We start from the raw sequence: 24,816 nt of genomic DNA on the forward strand, positions 1-24,816 counted from the left end.
GTTCTATGAAAATTTTTTAAATTTATGCATTCTCAGAACCACTACTTAAAAACAGCCAGGAAATGCCTGTTAAGATTGCATGAAGAATCTTTACTCCATCTATATACATTACATTACTGTCTTTAATGACATATGCACATGCACAAAAGCTCCATCTTATACTATTTCTCAAAACCTCCAAAACAGCTTAAAAGTATTTACAACTTTGTAAGTTTCATCTTGTTTAGTGCACAAGGCTCCTTGTGATTTATACAAGAGACTTCCATAGGTCTTTCTAGCCCACACAATATAATACACATGTAACACTGGTCTACAATTTTCGAGAAGTCGTCTGCTTCAGAGATAAAAGGTGCTATTTATTATGTATTTTGATGTGCTGAATTCAAATATGACAATTAAAACAACTGATTGGCTACTGTTTCTAAGATATTTAAGTTTTTACATTTTATGTCTATGTATATTGTGTAGATAGTAGAGTTTTAATCATAAATTGTAAACCTAGGTCTTTTCATGTGTTTATGGTTGCTTTACATGATAATATTTAACGTGTCCTGTTTATGTAACACTTTAAACATCAGCAAAAGGTTTATATAAATAAAATTTATTATGAAACAAAAGGCAAAAAACTATTATGTACATAGTTTAGTCCTATTCAGTGTCTACTCGGCGCTTCTTGGCTTGTCTCTTGTATTCATTAAATGGAGCATCTCTTGTCACTGTCCAGCAATAGTCTGCAAGCATTGATGGGCTCCATTTGCCCTGATAGCGTTTCTCCATTGTTGCAATGTCCTGGTGAAATCGCTCGCCGTGCTCATTGCTCACTGCTCTGCAGTTCGGTGGAAAAAAATATAGATGAGAGTGCAAAAAATGCATCTTTAGTGACATGTTGCAACCAAGGCTTTTGTATGCCTTGAGGAGGTTTCCCACCAACAACCTGTAGTTGTCTGCCTTGTTGTTTTCCTAGAAAATTTATTGCCACTAACTGGAAGGCTTTCCATGCCGTCTTTTCCTTGCCATGCAGTGCATGGTCAATTACATCATCTCGAAGAAGTTCACAAATCTGAGGACCAACAAAGACACCTTCCTTTATCTTAGCTTCACTTAACCTTGGAAATTTTCCACGGAGGTACTTGAAAGCTGGTTGTGTTTTGTCAATGGCCTTGACAAAGTTCTTCATCAGACCCAGCTTGATGTGTAAGGGTGGTAACAAAATCTTCCTTGATTCAACAAGTGGTGGATGCTGAACACTTTTCCTCCCAGGCTCTAATGACTGTCGGAGTGGCCAATCTTTCTTGATGTAGTGGGAATCTCTTGCACGACTATCCCATTCGCAGAGAAAACAGCAGTACTTTGTGTATCCAGTCTGCAGACCAAGCAAGAGAGCAACAACCTTCAAATCACCACAAAGCTGCCACTGATGTTGGTCATAGTTTACGCACCTCAAAAGTTGTTTCATGTTGTCATAGGTTTCCTTCACATGGACTGCATGACCAACTGGAATTGATGGCAAAACATTGCCATTATGCAGTAAAACAGCTTTAAGACTCGTCTTCGATGAATCAATGAACAGTCTCCACCCATCTGGATCGTGAACGATGTTGAGGGCTGCCATCACACCATCGATATTGTTGCAGGCTACAAGATCACCTTCCATGAAGAAGAATGGGACAAGATCCTTTTGACGGTCACGGAACATGGAAACCCTAACATCACCTGCCAGGAGATTCCACTGCTGTAGTCTGGAGCCCAACAGCTCTGCCTTACTCTTAGGTAGTTCCAAATCCCTGACAAGGTCATTCAGTTCACCTTGTGTTATGAGGTGTGGTTCAGAAGAGAAGGATGGGAGAAAATGTGGGTCCTGTGACATTGATGGCTCAGGACCAGAAGTTTCATCCTCTTCCTCGTCTGACTCAAGTGAGAATGATTCTGGTGCATCAGGAACCAACAGTCCTTCTCCGTGGGGTACTGGGCGTATAGCTGATGGAATGTTTGGATAACGCACAGTCCACTTTTTCTTCTTTGACACACCTTTTCCAACTGGAGGCACCATTTAGAAGTAACAATTGCTGGTATGATCTGTTGGCTCTCTCCAAATCATTGGCACTGCAAAAGGCATAGAGTTCCTTTTCCTGTTCAACCACTGGCGAAGATTTGTTGCACAAGTGTTGCAGCATATGTGTGGGGCCCACCTCTTGTCCTGATCTCCAATTTTGTAGCCAAAATAAAGGTGATAGGCTTTCTTAACCATAGTGGTTATACGGCGCTTTTGTGATGCAAAAGTCACTTCACCACAAAACATAGCAGAAGTTATCTGCACTGTTCACACAAGTACGAGGCATCTCTGCTCACTTTGGCTAAACAGAAATGTGTCCCTTTGCAAAATCAAACACTGACAAATGAGAGCACGACACTGTATGATTTCTAGAGCAAATATAGGGCAATTTGTTCAGCAGAGTGATGTAAGCTTTGTTATGATTGCATCATCCATGACTTCTAGGAATAACATGATGCAATTCATATCATGTATGACGCAATACCAGCTTCAGATTTCATCATTCATTGTTTTGCCTAAAAAGCAAGTACTGTCCAAACCCAGTCATAGATTTATTCCTAGATCCAGTCAAAGATGTATTTTAGTCATTTCTGGTTTAAATTGAGATCCCTTCCCTTTATAACTCACTTATCCTCCGCCATTCCCAAGTCAAGGGTTGTATATACTGACCCAATAACATATCTTGAAAACTAGAGGCAATCATCAATTTTAAGCATCATTTTCATTCTCAGTGATCCAGAATTAGTAAAGTTAGACTACATTTATTTCAGAAGCATTTTGGCTGTAGAGCAGTGTAATATATGTGTCTATGGTTATGGGCAAACGATACAACACCGAGAAAGTGTGTGTGTTATGATACTGCAAGGCCAAAGGGCAGCAGGAGAGTGTTCAATGGGAGCTATATAAGCCTCAGGATGATCAGGGCCTTATTCCCTGAGGACTGAGGAGAGGTTACTACAGGTTAATTAGAGCTCCTGGAGCCAATTAAGACCATGCCAGAGATCTAATAAAAAAAGCCTATTCCGTCAGACAGAAGGGAAGGAGAACTGACCGTAGTTTGGAGGAGTACCAGGGGAAGAGAAACCCTGCCCAAGCAGAGCAGAGGTACTCCCCCAGCACAGAGGACCGAGAGAAACCCTGCCCAAGGGGAAAGAGGGTAAGAAGCCAGTGAAGCTGAAGGGGCTGGGACCTGGAGTAGGGGGCAGACCCGGGTCCCTTCCCAGCTCCCCTTCTCTCCCCCACCAGGGCACTAGTGGAGCCATCAATGCCTAACAATAAGGGCAAGGGGCAGCGCACTGACCCACCACAATAGTGTCAGCCATTTGCCACAGTGTTCATACTAATGATTTTATTGTAATGCACACATAGAACTTTAACTCTTTCCTGTTGTATGTGCAATCTTTGATCTGGCATTTCCTCAACTTTAAATGTTAGGCTGAACCCATCCAACCTTAACATTCTGTTAAAGTGGTTTGCTGATGGACCAAATGTGGTTTGATCACATTTCAATTATTTCAGGTTACACGTTTTTGTTTTTTCTACTTTTATTATTCAAAACACATTTTACTGAGACCAGTATTGGGCTCTGAGGTAGCACTGAGCATTCTCTGTCTCAGGTGCTTGGTTGGCTGGTTCCTGCTCACTAGTTCAGGGTCTAACTGATATCCATATGGGAGTCAAGAAGAAAGTTTCTCAGAGGACAGACTGGCAGTGACTTTGGCAGGTTTTGGTCTTCCTCTGCAGCGTGTAGTTGTGGGTCACTCGCCAGGATTATTTGGGTGAATCTTATAATCACTTGCCTGTCATTGGGAGGACCTTGGGCACTAGTGCACCTCAGTCCCTCTTATTCTCTGCCTCCGGCACATAACAGTCTACATTTCTGTGAGTTGTAATACTTTGGTTTAATTTTGGTTTGGGGGTTAAGGTGAGGATGCTGGGTGGCCTGTGATATACAGGAGGTCAGACTAGATGATCTTGTGGTCCCTTCTGCCCTTAAACTCCATTACTCTATAATTGCAATTACAATGCTAATTTTTCAGCCAATTACTGAAAGATAAAAATTTCATTAATCATAGCACTCTAAGCCTGTAACCACACTCTCCTTGGGTTGCAATCCCACCAGCACTGAGAAGTTGCAGAATGAGATGATGATGAAAACTTTGAAGAGAGAGCTCCAAAGAAAATCCCAAGTGCTGCAAGAAATTGTGCTGTTGACTCAAGAGGTGGTTCTGTTCCTTCTAAATCAGCCACCAATCCCACAAAATAAGGGAAGCTATGCTGCTGTCTTTTAGATGAGACATAAAACCAAGGTCTAGTGTACTCAGCCATAACTCCTAGAATTTCTTACCATCACTATCACCAGTAAGAGCTCCAATGAAGACCAGACACCACTATTATAATCAGTGTCATCTAACTGTGCTCACAGCATGTTGACTCTTCCCCAACAAATTATGTTCATCTATATGTCTGACAATATTGTTCTTTATTATACTACTCGTATAAACCAGTTTGCCAGTACTGAAGTCAGGCTTACAGGCCTGTAATTGCCAGGATCACCTCTGGAGCCCTTTTAAAAAGTTGCATCACATTAGCTATCTGCCAGTCATCCGGTACAGAAGCTGATTTAAATGATAGGTTACAGACTACAGTTAGTAGTTCTGCAATTTCACATTTGAGTGAACTTCAGAACTCTTGGGTGAATACCATCTGGTCCTGGTGACTTATTACTGTTTAGTTTATCAATTTGTTCCAAAACCACCTCCAATGACACCTCAAGCTGGGACAGTTCCTCAGATCTGTCACCTAAAAAGAATGGCTCAGGTTTGGGAATCTCCCTCACATCCTCAGCCGTGAAGACCGATGCAAAGAATTCATTTAGTTTCTCCACAATGGTCTTATCGTCCTGGAGTGCTCCTTTAGCATCTCAATCGTCCAGTGGCCCCACTGGTTGTTTAGCAGGCTTCCTGCTTCTGATGTAGTTAAAAAAAATATTTGCTATTACTTTTGAGTCTTTGGCTAGCTGTTCTTCAAATTCTTTTTTTGGCCTTCCTAATTATATTTTTACACATCACTTTGCCAGAGTTTATGCTCCTTTCTATTTTCCTCACTAGGGTTTAACTAGCACTTTTTAAAGGATGCCTTTTTGCATCTTACTGCTTCTTTTACTTTGTTTAGCCATTGTGGCACTTTTTTGGTTCTCTTACTATGTTTGGGAGTATACATTTAATTTGGTGTATAAATTTAAGTTGAGCCTCTACTATGGTGTCTTTAAAAAGTTTCCATGCAGCTTGCAGTGATTTCACTTTTGGCACTGTAGATTTTAATTTCTGTTTTCACTAACTTCCTCATTTTTGTGTAGTCCCCATTTCTGAAATTATATGCTACAGTGTTGGGCTGCTGTGATGTTTTCCCTACCACAGGGATGTTGAATTTAATTATATTATGGTCACTATTACCAAGCAGTCCAGCTATATTCACCTCTTAGTCCGGATCCTGTGCTCCACTTGGGACTAAATCAAGAATTGCCTCTCCTCTTGTGGGTTCCAGGACTAGCTGCTCCAAGAAGCAGTCATTTAAGGTGTCAAGAAACTTTATCTCTGCATCCCGTCCTGAGGTGACATGTACACAGGCAATATGGGGATAGCTGAAATCCCCCATTATTATTGAGTTTTTTTATTTTCGTAGCCTCTCTAATCTACCGGAGCATTTCACAGTCATCATCACCATCCTGATCAGGTGGTTGGTAATATATCCCTACTGCTATATTCTTATTATTCGAGCACGGAATTACTATCTATATAGATTCCATGGTACAGTTTCGTTCATTTAAGATTTTTACTTCATTTGATTCTGTGCTTTCTTTCACATATAGTGCCATTCCTCCACCAGCATGCCCTGTTCTGTCCTTCCAATATATTTCATACCCTGGTACCATTGTGTCCCATTGATTATCCTCATTGCACCAAGTTTCTGTGATGTCTATTATATCAATATCCTCATTTAATACAAGGCACTCTGGTTCACCCATCTTATTATTTAGACTTCTAGCATTGGTATACAAGCACTTTAAAAACTTGTCACTTTTTAGCTGTCTGACATTACATGATGTAATTGAATGGGACTTTTTTTCATTTGCTGTTTCTCATCAGATCCTACCCGTATTTTATCATCTTCCATTCTCTCCTCCTTACTAGGACATAGAGAATCTCCATTAATAGCTCCTCCCCTAAGGGATGTCTCTGTCTGACCCACATGCTCCTCTGCACCTGTCAGCTTCCCCCCCAGCCCTTAGTTTAAAAACTGTTCAACAACCTTTTTAATTTTAAGTGCCAGCAATCTGGTTCCTTTTTGGTTTAGATGGAGCCCATCCTTCCTGTATAGGCTCCCCTTTTCCCAAAAGTTTCCCCAGTTCCTAATAATTCTAAACCCCTCCTTTTACTTCTAGGCTGAGAGTATGAATCCAGCGTAGGTCAACAGAAAGAAAGTCATTAGTATCTGCCAGCTGTTTTGTGGCCTATGTAAATTCACAGTGCAGTTGTTAGATGGCAAGTGCATATGTCACATCCTCATCTCTATTTCTAAAATAAAAAGGGAAAGGAGAAGAAAAATAAAGGCTCTGCTCTTACCTGATTGCTCTTGTCCATCAGCTGATTGATGGTTTCATTCTGTTTCGCCATATCACGTTCCAATTTCTTATATTTCAGCTTCCAGTGTCGAATGGATTCCTGAGCTTTCACTTTCAACTCTTCTTTCTTCTTCTCAGTCTCTAGCCTAAGGGTCTCAGACTGCCTGAATTCAGCAAGGTACCGATCTGCTTCCTTAGTAGACTCTTCAAGTTGCTGGGCCAGCTCAGCAGTTTGGAGTTCAGTTTGCCTCCGTTCACTCTCACAGGCCTTGTAGCAGCTCTGTATCTCCTTCAGCTGGTCCAGCATCCTTTGCTGCTGCTTCTCCCTGTTTTCCAAGTCAGATGTTAACACCTGTATACAAACACATTGTATTATAAAAGTACAGTCCTTAGGGATACACAATATGAAATAGTAGCATAGCAACATACAGTGTAGCTTATGAATAAATTACTTTCCTATTTATAGATTACGTGCAACAACTTAGCAGATCATTGTAACTAAAGATGCAAGAACCTGTTATATCACAGAATACATCTCCCTGTAATGGCAACTCTTCGCACTCCAACAGAGGGTACAAACAGTACATTTATATTATCTTGAATTTTACTGTAAGTACCTGGAATCCAAACACTCCCCTTTTGGTGCTTAAAAATCTTGGCTAAAGTTTTGTGACTCAAGCCAATATCTAATACTTAATCACAAATCAAATATTCCCTCACCCAACCACCCGTTCCTGAATGTTTCATAAGCAGACACAATTTTTTTAAAAAGGGTATTTTAAAAACTAATCTTGCTGTGAATTCTAGTATACAGCTAGTTAACTCAGTCTTTTTTTGAAAATACATTTTTACAAAAAATGAATAGCACACAGCAATACTTTAGGACAGAAAGTAAAGAACACTATGTAATTGAAATCATTGTGGGAATTTAAGTAAATTGGAAGATTATTCGAGTTGCTATTCCTGCTCTTTCAAAATGCACTATGGGATTTTCAATAACCTCAGATGGCCAACATACTGTGTTTATCTCCAGCTGCACAGCACCCCTTAAAACCAAACTGGGATATTGATTCAGTACTAACTCAGAAATAAGAATGCCAGCTACACAATCACCAGGACCACTTCTTGCAGCATATTTGGGTTATCCTTGTAGGTGTTCCATCTCTTAGTCATATATTTCACTGAACATCCCACTGATAAAAATCTCACAGCCCAGAATGTCATACCTAGAGGCATACCTAATCTTCACTGTCTCAATGCGGTTCTGAAAACTATATAACTTTCTCCTAGAGGCCAAATATTTATAGAGCAGGAAAGACACTAAGACAAGATCTATGCTTTCCTTCTATTTTAATTTTAATATAGGTGGTGAAAGAAATAAATGCAATTTTAAACATCTTACATATTCTGACATTCATTACTCTATATATAAATGAGTCTGCAGTCTCTCCATTTTATACAAGCATCTTTCTGTATATTAAAGCTCCACAAATGCTTCATGAAAATAGCATGGGCAACAAAATGGCAGATAAAATTCAATATAATGCACATTGGAAAACCTAATCCCAACTATACATATAAAATGATGGGGTCTAAATTAGCTGTAACCACTCATGAGAGAGATCTTGGCATCATTGTGGATAGTTCTCTGAAAATATCCACTCACTCAATGTGCAGCGGCAGTCAAAAAAGCTAACAGAATGTTGGGAATCATTAGGAATGGGATAGATAAGACGACAGAAAATATATTGCCTCTATATAAATCCCTGGTATATCCACATCTTGACTACTGCATGCAGATGTGGTTGGCCCATCCCAAAAAAGATATATTAGAATTGGGAAAAGATACAGAAAATGGCAACAAAATGATTAGGGGTATGGAACAGCTTCCATATGAGCAGAGATTAATAAAACTGGGACTTTTCAGCTTGGAAAAAAGACAACTAAGGAGGTCTATAAAATTGGTGTGGAGAAAGTAAATAAGGACGTGTTATTTACTCCTTCTGATATCACATGAATTAGGGGTCATGAAATGAAATTAATAGGTAGCAGGTTTAAAACAAACAAAAGGAAGTATTTTTTCACACAACACACAGTCAATCTCTGGAACTCTTTGCCAGAGGATGCTGTGAAGGCCAAGACTATAACAGGGTTCAAAAAATAATTAGATAAATTCATGAAGGATAGGTCCATCAATGACTATTAGCCAGGATAGGCAGGGATGGTGGCCCTGGCCTCTATTTGCCAGAAGCTGGGAATAGGTGACAGGAGATGGATCGCTTGATGATTACCTGTTCTGTTCATTCCCTCTGGGGCACCTGGCATTGGCCACTGTTGGAAGACGGGATACTGGGCTAGATGGACCTTTGGTCTTACCTAGTATGGCCATTCTTATGTTCTATTTATTAGCAGTAATTTTGCTTATGTATCATGTAATCTTTGTTTTCCCCATTTTGGTGATGTTTGTAGAAACTTGATCTTTTAGTGTTCACCCAATCTCATGAGTCCAGAGGCAACTTTATGTACTAGAAGGTTTGAGGCTGGATTTTGAGACCTTCACCTCTTTTTCAGAGAGCAGCAGATGCTGAAAGAGTACAGGGGAGGCAATAGGCTCAACTTCTAGAAAGAGAAGTCTGATTGTTATGACTCTACAATTAACCCCACTAGCCAATACAATTGCATCACACAGCCTCCAGAAGAAGCCATGACCTATTCCAGATGACGAAAGGGAGAAGTTCAAGAGCTGTCAGAGGAGCCTTTCCATGCCCTCAGCAGGAAGGATGATTGCCATGCAAAAAGGGCATAAGGATGGGTAAAAAGAAAAGGATTATCCTTAAGGGTTCTCAGAGTATTGTGTGCATGTCATCTCCTATGCTTCAGAACACCAAGAAGGAATTCCCCTGCATCCCTCCATGTACACAGTTATGCTACTGACCAAGCACATTATGGTGGAAGAGCGCATTTGCCTTTCTCCAAAACATTAGGCATTGGCTGCTACCAGAGGTTGGATACCAGATTTGATGGATTATTCATCTGCTTTGGTATGTCAAATTGTATGGTCCTGTGATGTGAAGGGCTGACCTTCAGAGGTGGGAGAGGCATCTACATTGTGCTAAGGAGAAATATAAACAACCATACCTTTAATGGTGTCCCTAACCTCTGTTTGTCAGAGGGTGGAGATGGATGGCAGGAGAGAGATCACTTGACCATTACCTGTTAGATTCACTCCCTCTGGGGCACCTGGCATTGGCCACTGTCGGTAGACAGGATACTGGGCTAGTTGGACCTTTGGTCTGACCCAGTACGGCCATTCTTATGTTATGTTAATAAAAAAAATTTACTATTAATTATCAATCATTTAATATTGTAAATTCTCTACTCATCAGTACTAAGACTTTATAACTTGTTATTTCCATCTGAATTCAAGTAAACACAGTCTGTCTGTATCTTATTGATATACCACTCCAGCAAAGGCCACAGGGCAACTATTAACTAGATGATCTCATAATATTGCTGACAAAGCACCAAGATAATGATGCTTATTCCCAAGATTAACTAGACAAAGAAAAAGAAGCACACAGTGCTATTTTATCTTGGTAAAATCCTGAGTTTTAAAGGATAGATGAAGCCACTCTTGGATTCCAGGCTTTTCCAGCATCACCCTCTGAGAGCACTGAACAAAGTAATTATCAATTTCTGGATTCATTTTATGACTATTTGACCTATAAAAAGCCCTAAGTGGCCTGTAACCTACCTAAAAGAAATCCTCTCTCCTCATGACATCCTGCCACAGCTGTAGTCAGTGAAGACACCTAAGAGGAAGCCCCACTGTGAAGAAAGAGAGGTTTGCTAGCAGGGCATTCTACACTAAGGCCCCAGACCACTGTAACTTGCTTCTTCCACTGGCCTCTAATAGCCCATGTTTGTTAGCTTTCAGGGCACATGGTTTTTACTCCCTCACCTGTGAGGAGATGAGTGTTCAGTAGGGCTGGTTAGTGGTGGTGTGGGACTCGAGATTGTGTGGGCAGGTTGATAAGTTCTTTTTATATTTATACTCTTGCTGCATTACTTTTTTTGACTGCTGGTAACTGATGGGTCTTTTTCCTTATTAGTGTATTTTTAAAAAATGATTGCCAGAGTGCACAGAGCATTGAATGTATGCTCTTTTATTGAGGTTTGTAAAAAGAAAAAAACATCATAAATATTGGTTAACCACTCATTAAGAGGAGGAGGGCGGGTGCTAACAGCAACATCTCTTTACTATAGGCCTGCCTTTCTCAAACATAATTTTTTCCCTCACTGTGTGCACATAAAATTAACATTAGTAAGAGTTAGAGACCCTGAACAACCAAGCACTAGGCAAGGTATGGATTATGAAATAGCAGTTTTCTACTCCTGAGATGCTGTAAGAACAGTGAATGAGACAGGCAATGATTTGTTAATGCCATTGTCCAGTCAGGTTAATAATTTAAAAACAATAAGTATGAATGGTTTTAACTACTGTCTTTAGCACAGAGCAAGAACCAAGTTAGAGGCAATGTCCTTAACCTCTTTTGGCAGAGTATGTCATATAACTATTGAGCAACTCCTTTTGGCTAATCCAAAAGTAATAGTGTTCGATTTCAGAGGAAGCAGCATTCAGTCTTCCTTTGCCAGAAGCAGGAGCTAGCCTAACGCAAGGTCTTGGGAGAGGGGGAAAATGATAAGTGGGTAAAAATGGGGAAAGCCCTAGAATCCCTCCTTCACCATCAAAACAGAGTTGTCACCCTTATTTTACAATTGTCTGACAACTAAACAAGATTACATTATTTTCTGCATTAGTCTCTGGGCATTCCTTGTAATGAGTATGAAGAGGCCGTGTGATCTAGTAAATAGGATACTGCACCGAAAGTCGACCTGAGTTCTAATCCCAACTTTACAAATGACCTGCTGTGTGACCTTCAACAAGTATATTCCTTCTCTGTACCAGTTTTTCCTCCTTGCGCTCACTGTCTGTGTTGTCAATTTAGATTGCAAGCTCTTCCGGACAGTGACTGTCTCTCATTATGTATTTGTACAAAGATGAGAACAATGAGACTCGTATCTTAGTTGGGACCCTTAGGCACAACTGTAGTACAAATATTAAAATAATAAATAAGAATACCAAGCTAAGTCTTATATAAATATCAATAAAGTAAAATGGAAATGTGTCTACTGGTGAACGTTTAAATATAGAGAATGACCACAAACTTGCTCTACTATCCTATACACAAATATGATTTTTGGTTTATCAAGAAAAGTAACTGTTTAAACTTGTAAAATCTGCCTGACTAAGAAGAGAATTTTAAAAAAAGATACTTACACACAATATTTATATACTGTAACCTTTGAAGGCTATGGATTCAAATTTGGAACATGATAGAAGTTAAAGCAGCCAAATAAAACATCAGAAATCATTATGCCTACCCTTCCACAGCTTTTATACAATGGCTAACCTTTTGACTCATACACCAAACAATATTTGATTACAAATGCTGTTATCACTTTCCATGTACTGACTCTCTGGTGATAGCATAAGGGATGTCAGTCCAAAATAATAGGTTCTCCAGACTTTCTGGGTCATTAAAAATAATTATTTCTCCACAAACCTTAAGAGAACACATCTTGTTCATATAACTACATTTTCCATGTACTTGTTAATGAAACATTATTCTAAGCTTAAGCAAAGTACAGAAAACAATGTTCAATTAATTGAAGACACTCATCTCACTGTGGAGAAGTAAAATGTTAACCTCCATTTTATGAATAATAATATTCACTGTAGGGAAACATTTCTTTGGATTATTTATCCTTAAGCACAAAGAGATATAATTAACTTATAGACACCAGCAACCAGTTTGATTTCCACCAGGGAAAATCTAGCCTGTGGATCTAAAGAATTAATTCAAATGTATGCTCTTACATTTTACTTAGCAATTCCTGCAAATGAAATAGAACTTTCTATCTAGAAATAAATAAACCAGTCTTGCTTTACTTAATTTTTTTATATTTATTTTTGGGGTTCTGCCAAGTTAGTCATTCAACCCATTCCCACATTCAGCATAATAGGAACTGCCTGAGGGGAAGAATTAGCTTTGCATATTTACCATTAGAGGTATTGAATACAATGAGGGTGACACAAGTTGACATTGGCCCTTTATGAGGGAGCAAGGCAAATGCACCTATGCCTGGTCAGCAGACCTCAACTGGGCTACAAGAGAAGGCACCTGGGCCTTAGAGGGGTGAAGCATGGATGAATCAGGCCAGAGAATTAGTCCAAAAAGGGGCAGAGAGAGCAGACATAGGGTATGTCTACATTGCAATTAAAAACCAACTGCTGGCCCATGTCAGCTGACTCGGGCTTACAGGGCTTAGGCTAAGGGGCTGTTTAATTGCAGTGTTGACTTGCAGGCTCAGGAAGCAGCCAGGGCTCTGGGATCCTCCCACCTTGCAAGGTCCTAGGGCCCGGGCTCCAGCCAAAGCTCGAACATCTTCACCACAATTAAATAGCCCCTTAGCCGAGCCCCACAAGCCTGAGTCAGCTGGCATGGGCCAGCTGCGGGTATCTAATTGCAGAGTAGGTATACCCATAGGGCTCTCACTACTGGCTCCCTGGGAATAGGCAGACAGACCAGAAGCAGAAAGTTCCCTGGGAGTGACTGCCAAAGTCCCCTGTGAGGGAAGGCAGTGGGAACCTGCTGAGAGAAACCCAGTGAGTTGGAGCCAGAGAGCTGAAGAAAGCAGGAGCAGCAGGAAGTTCCTAGAAGAGGCTGCCAGAGTCCCTTGGGAGAAAAGGCAGTAGGAATCTGCCAGGAAAAAGTGGCCCTCCAGGCAGAAAGCCCTGGCTGGCAGTGCTCAGTGAACGTAACAGAGAAGATTCCTGCAGGAAGCCCAAAAGCAGGAAGGACAGAGTTGAAGGGGGAAAAACACTGGGAGCTGTAGCCTAGGGTAGGCTGAGGAACTGATTTTGTCTGTTTGGCTTGTATTTCAAAAAATAAAATTGCCTGAAAGAGACTCTGGGTGTGGCAGTGGGTCCTTTGTGAGCGGGAGAGAAGGCCAGCTTGTTACATGGAGGAAATGCCAGAAAATAGATCAAGACAGAACCAGATTGATTTATCTTAATGCCAGAAGCCAATCCAAACACCAGAACTCCTGAAACAGGAAAATATAGGGTAAGATGGAGTAGATACGTTGTTCTCTAGAGAACAGGGTGAATTAATGGACTTTGAAGCCCCTGGGGAAGGGTAGTATGACTTTTGATGTGCATATGGCTTACTATATAGCACCCAGGATGCCTCAACTGAATGGGCGAGGCTAACCAACCCATGATCATGCATTTGACAGACTTCGGTGATAAAAGATTTTTATCTAAAGACCTGAACTGAAATGAACAGAAAATCTAGCTTTTCCAGAATACCATGTCCTTAGAAATAAGGGAGATGGAACACTTTTCTTCAGCTAAAGGGGAGTTTCCAGGCAAGAAATGGAGGAAGTGATCCAAAACCTACAAAACACACAGTAAAATAATATAGGAAACCACTTTATCAGGATCTCTTGAGAAACTAATAGAGCAGTTGAATACCAATGTAACATCTGATCTGTCTGTACGATTGAATCTGACTCTACATTACTGGCTCTAAAACTACATTTTTCAGTTTGATAGGCTCTGTTCAAGCTAAAATTGAACTTCATATGTTTATATGGTTGTTTGTCTTCCCTAGTGATATCTGAATATTGTTTAGCTGAAAGATATACAAGGTAACCAGAGGGTCCCCGAGAGAAATTATATGAAGTGGACAGTGTTCTCAACTGTACATTTTAAACTTGTTTTTGTTCCATGATCTGTTTTTTCATATGATGATGTATCATGGCCAATGGTTTTGTGCTCCTGGCCAAATTTTTTTTCCAGAATCATCCTACAAACCAGTGATCTGGAACATACTAATAGGTTGTTACAGTAATATATCTAGTGACTATAATTTTTCCAGCAATAATGCAATCCCTTAATTATCATTTTTGTATCCTGAATCCAAAACTAAAAATAATTAAAAATATATAATACCCATTTAAATCCAGAAAAGAAAAAAATTAAACACTTTTAAAACTTCAAGTTTAGAAGAGTACAATGTTACATCTCCAACATAAACAACAACAACTATTCCCCATTTTTTTAAAAAAGTTAAAAACTAAGGAACTGACAATTTAAGGGCATAAATACTGCCATCAAATAAAGCAAACAGACTACCACAGTCCAATTACAACAAACTACATAATTATTTTCACATCCATGTTATCAAAACAATCTTAAATTTGATATCATTTTGACTTATTGATCAGAAATGTTATGTGAAACAAGTCATAGTAGTCATTTTCTGAGCAGTATTTAGCCTTAGATGGAGTTTACCACCAGCTTTGGGCTGCATTCCCAAGCAACCTGACTCCAAGAAGACCCGGTCCCGGCGCGCCGGGGGCCGCTACCGGCCTCACACCATCCACGGGCACCTCTTAACGGTTTCACGCCCTCTTGAACTCACTCTTCTAAATACTGTCACGAGACCGATAGTCAACAAGTACTGTAAGGGAAAGTTGAAAAGAACTTTGATTTTCTGAGCAGTGATTGCTTGAATGGGGTATCCTATTTAGCAAGGTATGTTGTAATATCTGTGCTTATTGTAGCCCTGTTAATAGGCTGCATTTAAAGAATTTTAAACAGAAAGCTATTTAGGTAGATAGAGTATATAAGAACTGTTATGTTACTAAAGCTAAATGATAATGTAATGTTTTTATGCTTAATTTTGATTTTTATGTAAGTTAAGATTGTTTTGATAATGTGAAAATGATTATGTAGATGATTGCTATCATCGGAAGAGTGTATTTTATTTTATGGCAGTGTGTATACTCCTAGTTTTCCATTTCCTTACTTTTTAACATTTTTTTTAAACAAAGAATAGTTGGTATTTAAGTTGGAAACATAATATTGTATTTTTCAAACACAACTTTTGCTGGGTTTTCTTTTAATTTTCTAGCTTTAGGATTTTAAAGTATTATAAACAATTGTCATTTCAATTTATCTAGAGATGTCAAGATCTCCATTGTCATTTCAACCATGTGGTGCCCCAGAGTTCTGCCGCACTTAAGCCTGATGATCTGTTCCAACAGCTTCACAGGACTAAAGCTTGAAGCTAAGCACATAAGAACCTCTCAGGCGCTGGCCTTCTGCTATTATCTAATTCTACAATATTTGATAGTTTGTATCAAAAGCATTATACAAACCAAAGGTACATTTTATTATGGCAGAAGCAGAGCAACTACTAGAGTTAAGTTGTGGCAGAGTTAACTGTGTATCCTGCCATTTAAGGTAGCTCAAAATTTAAAAACAAACAATACCTTTCAAACTCTATTTGTTAAGACTTGGATTCTGCCTGAAGATAAACATTTTTTGAAAGTTTTTGAGGGGGAAGAGAGGGAACCATCCCCCCTCCCTCCCCACACACACAAAACAACTCCACCACTTTCCCCACTATTTTTTATTATGACCGTAAGATTTGGGTGCCATTGTGCCAGATGTAGTACAAGACACATATAGAGACAGCCCCTGCCCTGAAGAACTTCGAAAAACTGCAACAATTTATTTCCAACTGCTGCACAGTGGACCCAGTGTAGAAAAGAATAGTTACTTACCGTACAGTAACAGTGTTTCATTGAAACACTATTGTCAGTGTGGATCCCACTATAGGTGCACATGAGCCTCATTGATGCAAGATTGGAGTCTTTTAAATAGCAGCATCCGTCAGGACTGCGCTTACACCCCATGCCTCCTCATGCAAGGACCTAAAAGGCAAAATGGCCTTGATCCTCCCTCAGTTCCCCTGCAACTCAAAACCCATATTACCTGAAGACTCCAAAAGCAGGAATGGAGGGTGGTTCATGAGAGTCACACCAACAAGAACATCTCAAAGAACCATACAGTTACTGAAGGGTAAATATCCATACAGTCTTTTTGAGTATGTGTCAGTGTGGATTCGCACTGTACGTGACTAGCAAGCAGTATTCTGATCAGGATGGTGGGCATCAGGAGCATCAGCTGTATCAGTCTAACAAAGACTGGAGTACAAACCCTCCCAAACTTTGCACCAGATCAACCAACCAAGTCCAGTGCATCATGCTTGACAAACATGAGAAAGCTGCTCCACATAATAGCTTTATAGATTTCAGTTATTGGTGCATTGCAAAAGCATACTGAAGATGCTGCTTAGGCTCTGATAGAATATGTGCTTGTGGTAGGAGAGGGACATCAGGTAGATGGTATCATAGCAAGAAATGTGTTATTTTGGAAGTCTGAGATGAAATGGCTAGGTCTTTGGAACTCCCAACCATAGCCACAAACACACATGAAGCCTGTGATGGGGTGTCCACCCCACACAGGACTGGAAGGTATTAAGGTGGCCAGATAGGCCTATTAACTCCACAAGCTGAACCTGGAGGAAGAGTCAGGGATTGATTTCAAGCAGGCTCTGTCAGGAAGGAAGGGACTTATAAAGCCAGGAAGCTGGCAACAGACTGGGGCAGCCGTCACTCCCTGGGAAGAGGGCGGGCCGCCCCAGCCTCGTCCCTGTCAAAGCTGTGGCCCCACTCCCAGCTCCCCAGGGGAGGGGGCATGACCATGAAAAGTTTGGAGACCACTTCTTTACACCAATGCTAGTAGCCTGGGTAAACAAGAAGAACTGAAATTGCTCATTATTAAGCATAAATTTGATCTAGTTGTATTCCTGAAAGCTGGTGGGATGATTCGCACTACTGGAATGTTAAAATCAGTGGTTATAACCTATTTAGGAAGGACAGAATGGACAAAAGGAGAGAGGGAGTGGCACTGTCAAAAATGGCATTACGTGTTTCTGAGTCACTGATAAATCAGAAAAAAATTATCTTGAATGCTTATGGATTAATGTCATAGCAGATTAAGCACAAGATAGGCCATACTGGTTTAAAAAATCCTGACCTGGATTAGAGGGGAAGGGAAAGCAGCTATAATAAATTAAAAATAACAACAAATGGAAGAAGGGGGAAGTTGATAGTAATGAATATACATCAGAAGATAGGAATTGTAGAAAATTAATATGAGAAGTAAAAGGGACACAAGGAAAACTCTATGGTTAGCAGAGTTAAGGACAATAAGAAGGAATTTTTTAAGAACTAAAAAAGAATCCCACCAATCGTATTGGTCCATTAGTAGATGGAAATGGTAGAATTATCAATGATAAGGCGGAAAAGATAGTGTTCAATATGTAAAAAGCAACAGAGGGTCCTGTGGCACCTTTGAGACTAACAGAAGCATAGGGAGCATAAGCTTTCGTGGGTAAGAACCTCACTTCTTCAGATGCAAGAGAAGTGAGGTTCTTACCCACGAAAGCTTATGCTCCCTATACTTCTGTTAGTCTCAAAGGTGCCACAGGACCCTCTGTTGCTTTTTACAGATTCAGACTAACACGGCTACCCCTCTCATAGTGTTCAATATATATTTCTGGTTTGTATTTAAGGAAAAACACAGATGGTACAGACTCATCATATAGTGATAATACCCTTTCCATTCCACCATTGTTTCAGGAGGAAGTTAAACAGAAACTACAGAAGTTAGACATTTTTAAAATCAGCAGATTTAGGTAACTTGCATCCAAGAGTTTTAAAAGAGCTGGCTGAATGCTGGTTTTCAAAACATCTTGGAGCTCTGGGGAAGTTCCAGAAGATTGGAAGACAGGTAATACTGTACCAATTTTTAAAAAGGTAAACAGGGCCTTGTCTACACTATCGCTTAAGTTGACATTTGTTACGTCATTTAGGGGTGTAAAAAACCCACTCCCCTGAGCGATATAACGTACTTTGACTTAACGCGGTGTCTACACCATGCTATGTTGGTGGGAGATGCTCTCCCGTTGACATAACTTCCACCTCTCGTTGAGGTGGATTAATTATGTCCATCACATCTTCATCGATCACAGCAGTGCCAATTTAGTACAGTGGTGAAGAAAAGCCCTTACGTAATTATAGCCCTGTCAGTCTGCCATCAATCTCAGGCAAGACAAAAGAGCAGCTGTTACAGGTCTAGATTAATAAAGAACTGAAGGATGTCATGTAAATAATGCAAATCAACATAGGTTTACGGAAAACAGAACCTGTCAAACTAATTTGGTATCTTTTTTTTCCATGAGATTGCAAGTTTGGTTGACAAAGATAATAGTATTGATGTGATATACTTAGACTTCTGTAAGCCATTTGTCTTATACAGTACAACATTTTCATTAAAAAACTAGAATGATATAAAATTAACATGGCACACATTATATGGATTAAAAACTGGCTCACTGTCAGATCTCAAAATGTAATTGTAAATGGGGAATCGTCATTAAGTGGGGGGGGGGGGTGTTTCCAGTGGGGTCCTGCAGGGATCAGTTCTTGGTCCTAAAGTATTTAATATTTTTATCAATGACCTGGAAGAAAACATAGTATCATCACTGATAAACTTTGCAGAGGACACAAAAATTGGGGGGGGAGGGGTAAATAACAAAGAAGACAGGTCACTGATTCAGAGCAATCAGGACTGCTTGATAAACTGAGCATAAGCAATCAATATCCATTGTAATATGACTAAATGTAAACATGTAGGTCAAAGAATGTAGGCCACAATTACATGATGGGGGACTATATCCAGAGTAGCAGTGACTCTGAAAAAGATTTGGGGGTCATGGTGGATAATCAGCTGAGCATGAGTTCCCGCTGACTCTGTGGCCAAATTAGCTAATGCGATCCTGAGATGTATAAACAGCGGAAACTCAAGCAGGAGTAGAGAAGTTATTTTCCCTCTGTATTTGGCACTAGAATACCATGTCCAGTTCTGGTTCCCACAATACAAGGATGCAGATAAATTTGAGAGGGTTCAGAAAAGAGCCAGAAGAATAATTAAAGGATTAGAAAACGTGTCTTAATGTGATAGACTCAAAGACCTCAGTCTAGTTAGCTTAACAAAGAAGGTGAAGGGATGACATGATTACAGTCTATAAGTATATACATAGGGAACAAATATTTAATATTGGACTCTTCAATCTAGCAGAAAAAGGTACAATGCAATCCAATGGCTGGAAGTTGAAGCTGGACAAATTCATACTGGAAATAAGACATAATTTTTTAACAGTGAGGTTAATTAACTATTGGAACAATTTAGTAAGGGTCATGGTGAATTCTGCATCACTGACAATTTTTCAGTCAAGATTGTATGTTTATTCTAAAAAGTATGCTCTAGGAATTATTTTGGGGAAGTTCTATGGCCTGTGTTATACAGGTGGTTAGACAAGACAAGCACAATGGTCCCTTCTGGCATTGGAATCTATGAATATATATCTAAGTTATGCACAGTAATAAATATTTGTCACTTAATGCACTGTATCACCTACCATGAATGGTATACGTGTACAAGAAGGAGCAATTTCCTACACACACACACAGCATCATATACTCAAAATTATAGTCCACAATCATTATACAAAGTATATCACATATTTTATACAAAATCTAATACGAAATTCAATTTTCTCTTTGGCGTTAGATAGTCGTAAGTTGTTTAAGTAAAGTATGTTCTGACAATGGGTGTTAAGATTAAAATGCTGTCTGCACATTTAGTTTATTCTGATTTCAGCATTTTTTTTTACATATTTATTTCTCCACCCTTTTTTAGGCCAAGTAAAATCTCATTTCTTTTTATGTATTATTGGAAGGCTGCCTTAAAACAAATACCACCTAGGAAAAAGAATTATTTGCCATTTAAGAAGATATGCTGTCAAATTAAAATCGCTGTGACAAGTTAGCTGTAAACTTTGCTGAAATTATGCATGAACAATTAAACTTTTTTATTCCAAAAACTTTTCTTATTTCCCTTTATAATGTTATTCATGGTAGTCAAGAAATGACTAAGTCATTATCAGAGTGACTGATACTATAAGAACACAACTCTTCCCTGGTTTTGTGCCTCAAGCTTTTTTACAAAGCTATTAGTCATCTTTATAATTACTTTAAACATTAAACACACAATAAGACTAAAAAGAACACAGATTTTTATTATTTTAGCATAGAGCAAAAGCTGCAGACAAATCAACTAAATGTGAAACTTTTTTTAAAGAGACATTTTCAACTCAAGTGAAATGTATCTTTTTAGATGCTTTGTGGTTATTACTTGTTACAGCTCCTACTTTCAGAGGAAAAGCTTTCTAATATAAAGTTTGGGGGGTTTAGGTGCCTTTTTAATGACCTTTAGATTTTCTTTTCCCAATCCTTTCTCATTTTAGGAAAATATGTTAGAGTAAGAATCTCTGTCTTGCTCTCTTGGAATTTTAGGCTCCTTCACAAGTAAATCTAGCTACCAGCAACACACTATTGATGTGGACACAGAAACTATGGCCTGGTCTACACTAGGAGTTTATCTCGAATTTAGCAGTGTTAAACCGAATTAACCCTGCACCCGTCCACACAACGAAGCCCTTTACTTTGATATAAAGGGCTCTTAATACCGATATCTGTACTCCTCCCTGACGAGGGGAGTAGCACTGAAATCGGTATTGCCATTTCGGATTAGGATTAGTGTGGCCGCAATTCGATTGTATTGGCTTCCGGGAGCTATCCCACAGTGCACCATTGTGACCTCTCTGGACAGAAATCTGAACTCGGATGCACTGGCCAGGTAGACAGGAAAAGCCCCGCAAACTTTTGAATTACATTTCCTGTTTGCCCAGCGTGCAGAGCACAGGTGACCATGCAGAGCTCATCAGCACAGGTAACCATGCAGTCCGAGAATCAAAAAAGAGCACCAGCATGGACTGTACGGGAGGTACTGGATCTGATCGCTATATGGGGAGAGGATTCAGTGCTAGGAGAACTATGTTCCAAAAGACGAAATGCCAAAACAGTTGAAAAAAAATCTCCAAGGGCATGATGGAGAGAGGCCACAATAGGGACTCACTACAGTGCCGCGTGAAAGTTAAGGAGCTCAGACAAGCCTATCAAAAAAACAAAGGAGGCAAACGGTCGCTTCGGGTCAGAGCCGCAGATATGCTGCTTCTACGCTGAGCTGCATGCAATTCTAGGGGGGGCCGCCACCACTACCCCACCTCTGACTGTGGATTCTGAGGCGGTGGTAATCTCAGCCATGCCTGAGGATTCTGCGGATGGGGAAGAGGAGGAGGAGGAGGAGGACGAGGACGACGAGCTTGCGGAGAGCACACAGCACTCCGTTCTCCCCAACAGCCAGGATCTTTTTCTCAGCCTGACTGAAGTACCCTCCCAACCCCCAGACAATGAGGCCATGGAAGGGATCTCCGGTGAGTGTACCTTTGTAAATATAAAACATCGTTTAAAAGCAAGCATTTTTTAATGATTAATTTGCCCTGAGGACTTAGGATGGAAAAGTCCGTTAACGTGTCTGGGGATGGAGCGGAAATCCTCCAGGGACATCTCCATGAAGCTCTCCTGGAGGTACTCCAAAAGCCTTTCCACAAGGTTTCTTGGCAGTGCAGCCTTATTCCGTCCTCCATGGTAGGACACTTGACCACACCATGCTAGTAGCAAGTAATCTGGTATGACTGCATGACAAAGCCTGGCAGTGTATGGTCCTGGTGTTTGCTGGCATTCAAGCAACATCCGTTCTTTATCTCGCTGTGTTATCCTCAGGAGAGTGATATCGTTCATGGTAACCTGGTTGAAATACGGGAATTTAATTAAGGGGACAGAGGTGGCCGTTCCTACTGGGCTGTTTGTCTGTGGCTGAAAAGAAATCCTTCCCTGCAGTTAGCCAAGCGGGGGGGCGGGGATCTTCCCTGATACCAGCCACTTGGTGGGGGGAGGGATAAAGCAATCATCCTAGAGAATTGGATGGTGGGGGGGTTAGTTTGGTTTCTGCAGGGATCTTCCCTGATACCAGCCACGCGGTGGGGGGAGGGATAAAGCCATCATCCCAGAGAATTGGATTGGGGGGGGGGTGTTAGTTTGGTTTCTGCTGCTGCACGTTAACAGGAAAACCGCAGCACTCAATGGGCTTTGCTTGGTATGTGGGAAAGGAGGGCGCTGCTTGTAGGAAAGCTGCAGAAGCCGAAAGACAATGCCTTACCATGGCTCCATGCAAGCCGAATTCTGTTGCCCAGACCTGCGTCTGTGCTCTCTAACACCAAAGCCGCAAGCACTCAATATTAAAAGATGCAAAATGCGACCTTGTATCGAAATCACATGTGCTATGTAATGTGAATAGTGTTGTTCACCGTGAAAGAGTATAAGCATTGTTCTGTAAAATGTATCTTTTAAAATACTTCTCTCCCTTTTTTCCCTCCCTCCCGCAGCTGCAAATTTTTCAAGCCTCCCTCCTCCATCCCAAAGGCTATCTCAGATAAGGCGTCGAAAAAAGAGGACACGAGACGAAATGTTCTCGGAAATCATGGAATCCACCCGCAATGAAAGAGCTCATCTGAATGAGTGGAAGGACACAGTATCAAAGTACAGGAAAGGTGCCAGTGAACGTGAGGCCAAGAGGGACGCTCAAGATGAGAGGTGTCAGGCTGCAACGCTGGGGCTGCTGCGTGATCAAACCGACATGCTCCAGCGTCTGGTGGAGCTTCAGGAACGGCAGCAGAAGCACAGAGTGCCGCTGCAGCCGCTGTATAACCTCCCTCCCCCCTATGTTCCATAGCCTCCTCACCTAGACGTGTAAGAACACGGGGGGGAGGCTCCATGCACCGTCCCACTCCACCCCAGTGGACAGCCCAAGCAAAAGGCTGTCATTACTTTGAACTTTTTTAGTGGCCTTTTCCTTCCCTCCTATCCTCCTCCCAAACCCCACCCGGGCTATCTTGTCAGTTCTCTCCCTCTTTTTATAATCAATTAATAAAGAATGCATGATTTTTAAACGATAGTGACTTTATTTCCTTTGAAAGAAAGCTGGGATCGAAGGGGGAGGGTGGGTTGCTTACAGAGAACGAGTCAATCAAGGGGGTGGGTTTTCATCAAGGAGAAACAAACAGAACGTTCACACGGTACCCTGGCCAGTCATGAAACTGGTTTTCAAAGCTTCTCTGATGCGCAGCGCTTCCTGGTGTGATCTTCTAATCGCCCTGGTGTCTGGCTGCGCGTAATCAGCGGCCAGGCGATTTGCCTCACCCTCCCACCCCGCCATAAAGGTCTCCCCCTTACTCTCACAGAGATTGTGGAGCACACAGCAAGCAGCAATAACAATGGTAATATTGGTTTGGCTGAGGTCTGAGCGACTCAGTAAAGTGCGCCAGCGACCTTTTAAACGTCCAAATGCACATTCTACCACCATTCTGCACTTGCTCAGCCTGCAGTTGAACAGGTCCTGACTACTGTCCAGGCTGCCTGTGTATGGCTTTATGAGCCATTGCATTAAGAGGTAGGCTGGGTCCCCAAGGATAACTATAGGCATTTCAACATCCCCAACTGTTATTTTCTGGTCTGGGAAGTCAGTCCCTTGCTGCAGCCGTTTAAACAGACTAGTGTTCCTGAAGATGCGAGCGTCATGAACCCTTCCCGGCCATCCCACGTTGATGTTGGTGAAACGTCCCTTGTGATCCACCAGTGCTTGCAGCACCATTGAAAAGTACCCCTTGCGGTTTACGTACTGGCTGCGCTGGTGCTCCGGTGCCAAGATAGGGATATGGGTTCCATCTATCGCCCCACCACAGTTAGGGAATCCCATTGCAGCAAAGCCATCCACTATGACCTGCACATTTCCCAGAGTCACTACCTTTCATAGCAGCAGCTCAGTGATTGCTTTGGCTCCTTGCATCACAGCAGCCCCCACAGTAGATTTGCCCACTCCAAATTGATTCCCGTCTGACCGATAGCTGTCTGGCGTTGCAAACTTCCACAGGGCTATCGCCACTCGCTTCTCAACTGTGAGGGCTGCTCTCATCTTGGTATTCTGGTGCTTCAGGGCAGGGGAAAGCAAGTCACAAAGTTCCATGAAAGTGCCCTTACGCATGCGAAAGTTTCGCAGCCACTGGGAATCGTCCCACACCTGCAACACTATGCAGTCCCACCAGTCTGTGCTTGTTTCCCGGGCCCAGAATTGGCG

General features: G+C 41.1%; 1 protein-coding gene across 9 annotated transcripts in view; it reads right to left on the bottom strand.

Annotated features, from left to right (window-relative positions):
• The window catches only part of CEP128 (centrosomal protein 128), a 418,852-nt gene that overhangs the window by 292,918 nt on the left and 101,118 nt on the right, over window positions 1–24,816 (bottom strand). For all 9 annotated transcript variants that reach the window (XM_065593465.1, XM_065593463.1, XM_065593464.1 and 6 more), the window contains one exon: window positions 6,679–7,029. In XM_065593465.1, coding sequence (XP_065449537.1) covers window positions 6,679–7,029 — 351 coding nt within the window. The remainder of the gene's footprint in view (window positions 1–6,678; window positions 7,030–24,816) is intronic.

Source organism: Chrysemys picta, chromosome 4 (genome assembly GCF_011386835.1).
Source record: "Chrysemys picta bellii isolate R12L10 chromosome 4, ASM1138683v2, whole genome shotgun sequence".
In the NCBI taxonomy this organism is placed as follows: domain Eukaryota; kingdom Metazoa; phylum Chordata; order Testudines; family Emydidae; genus Chrysemys; species Chrysemys picta.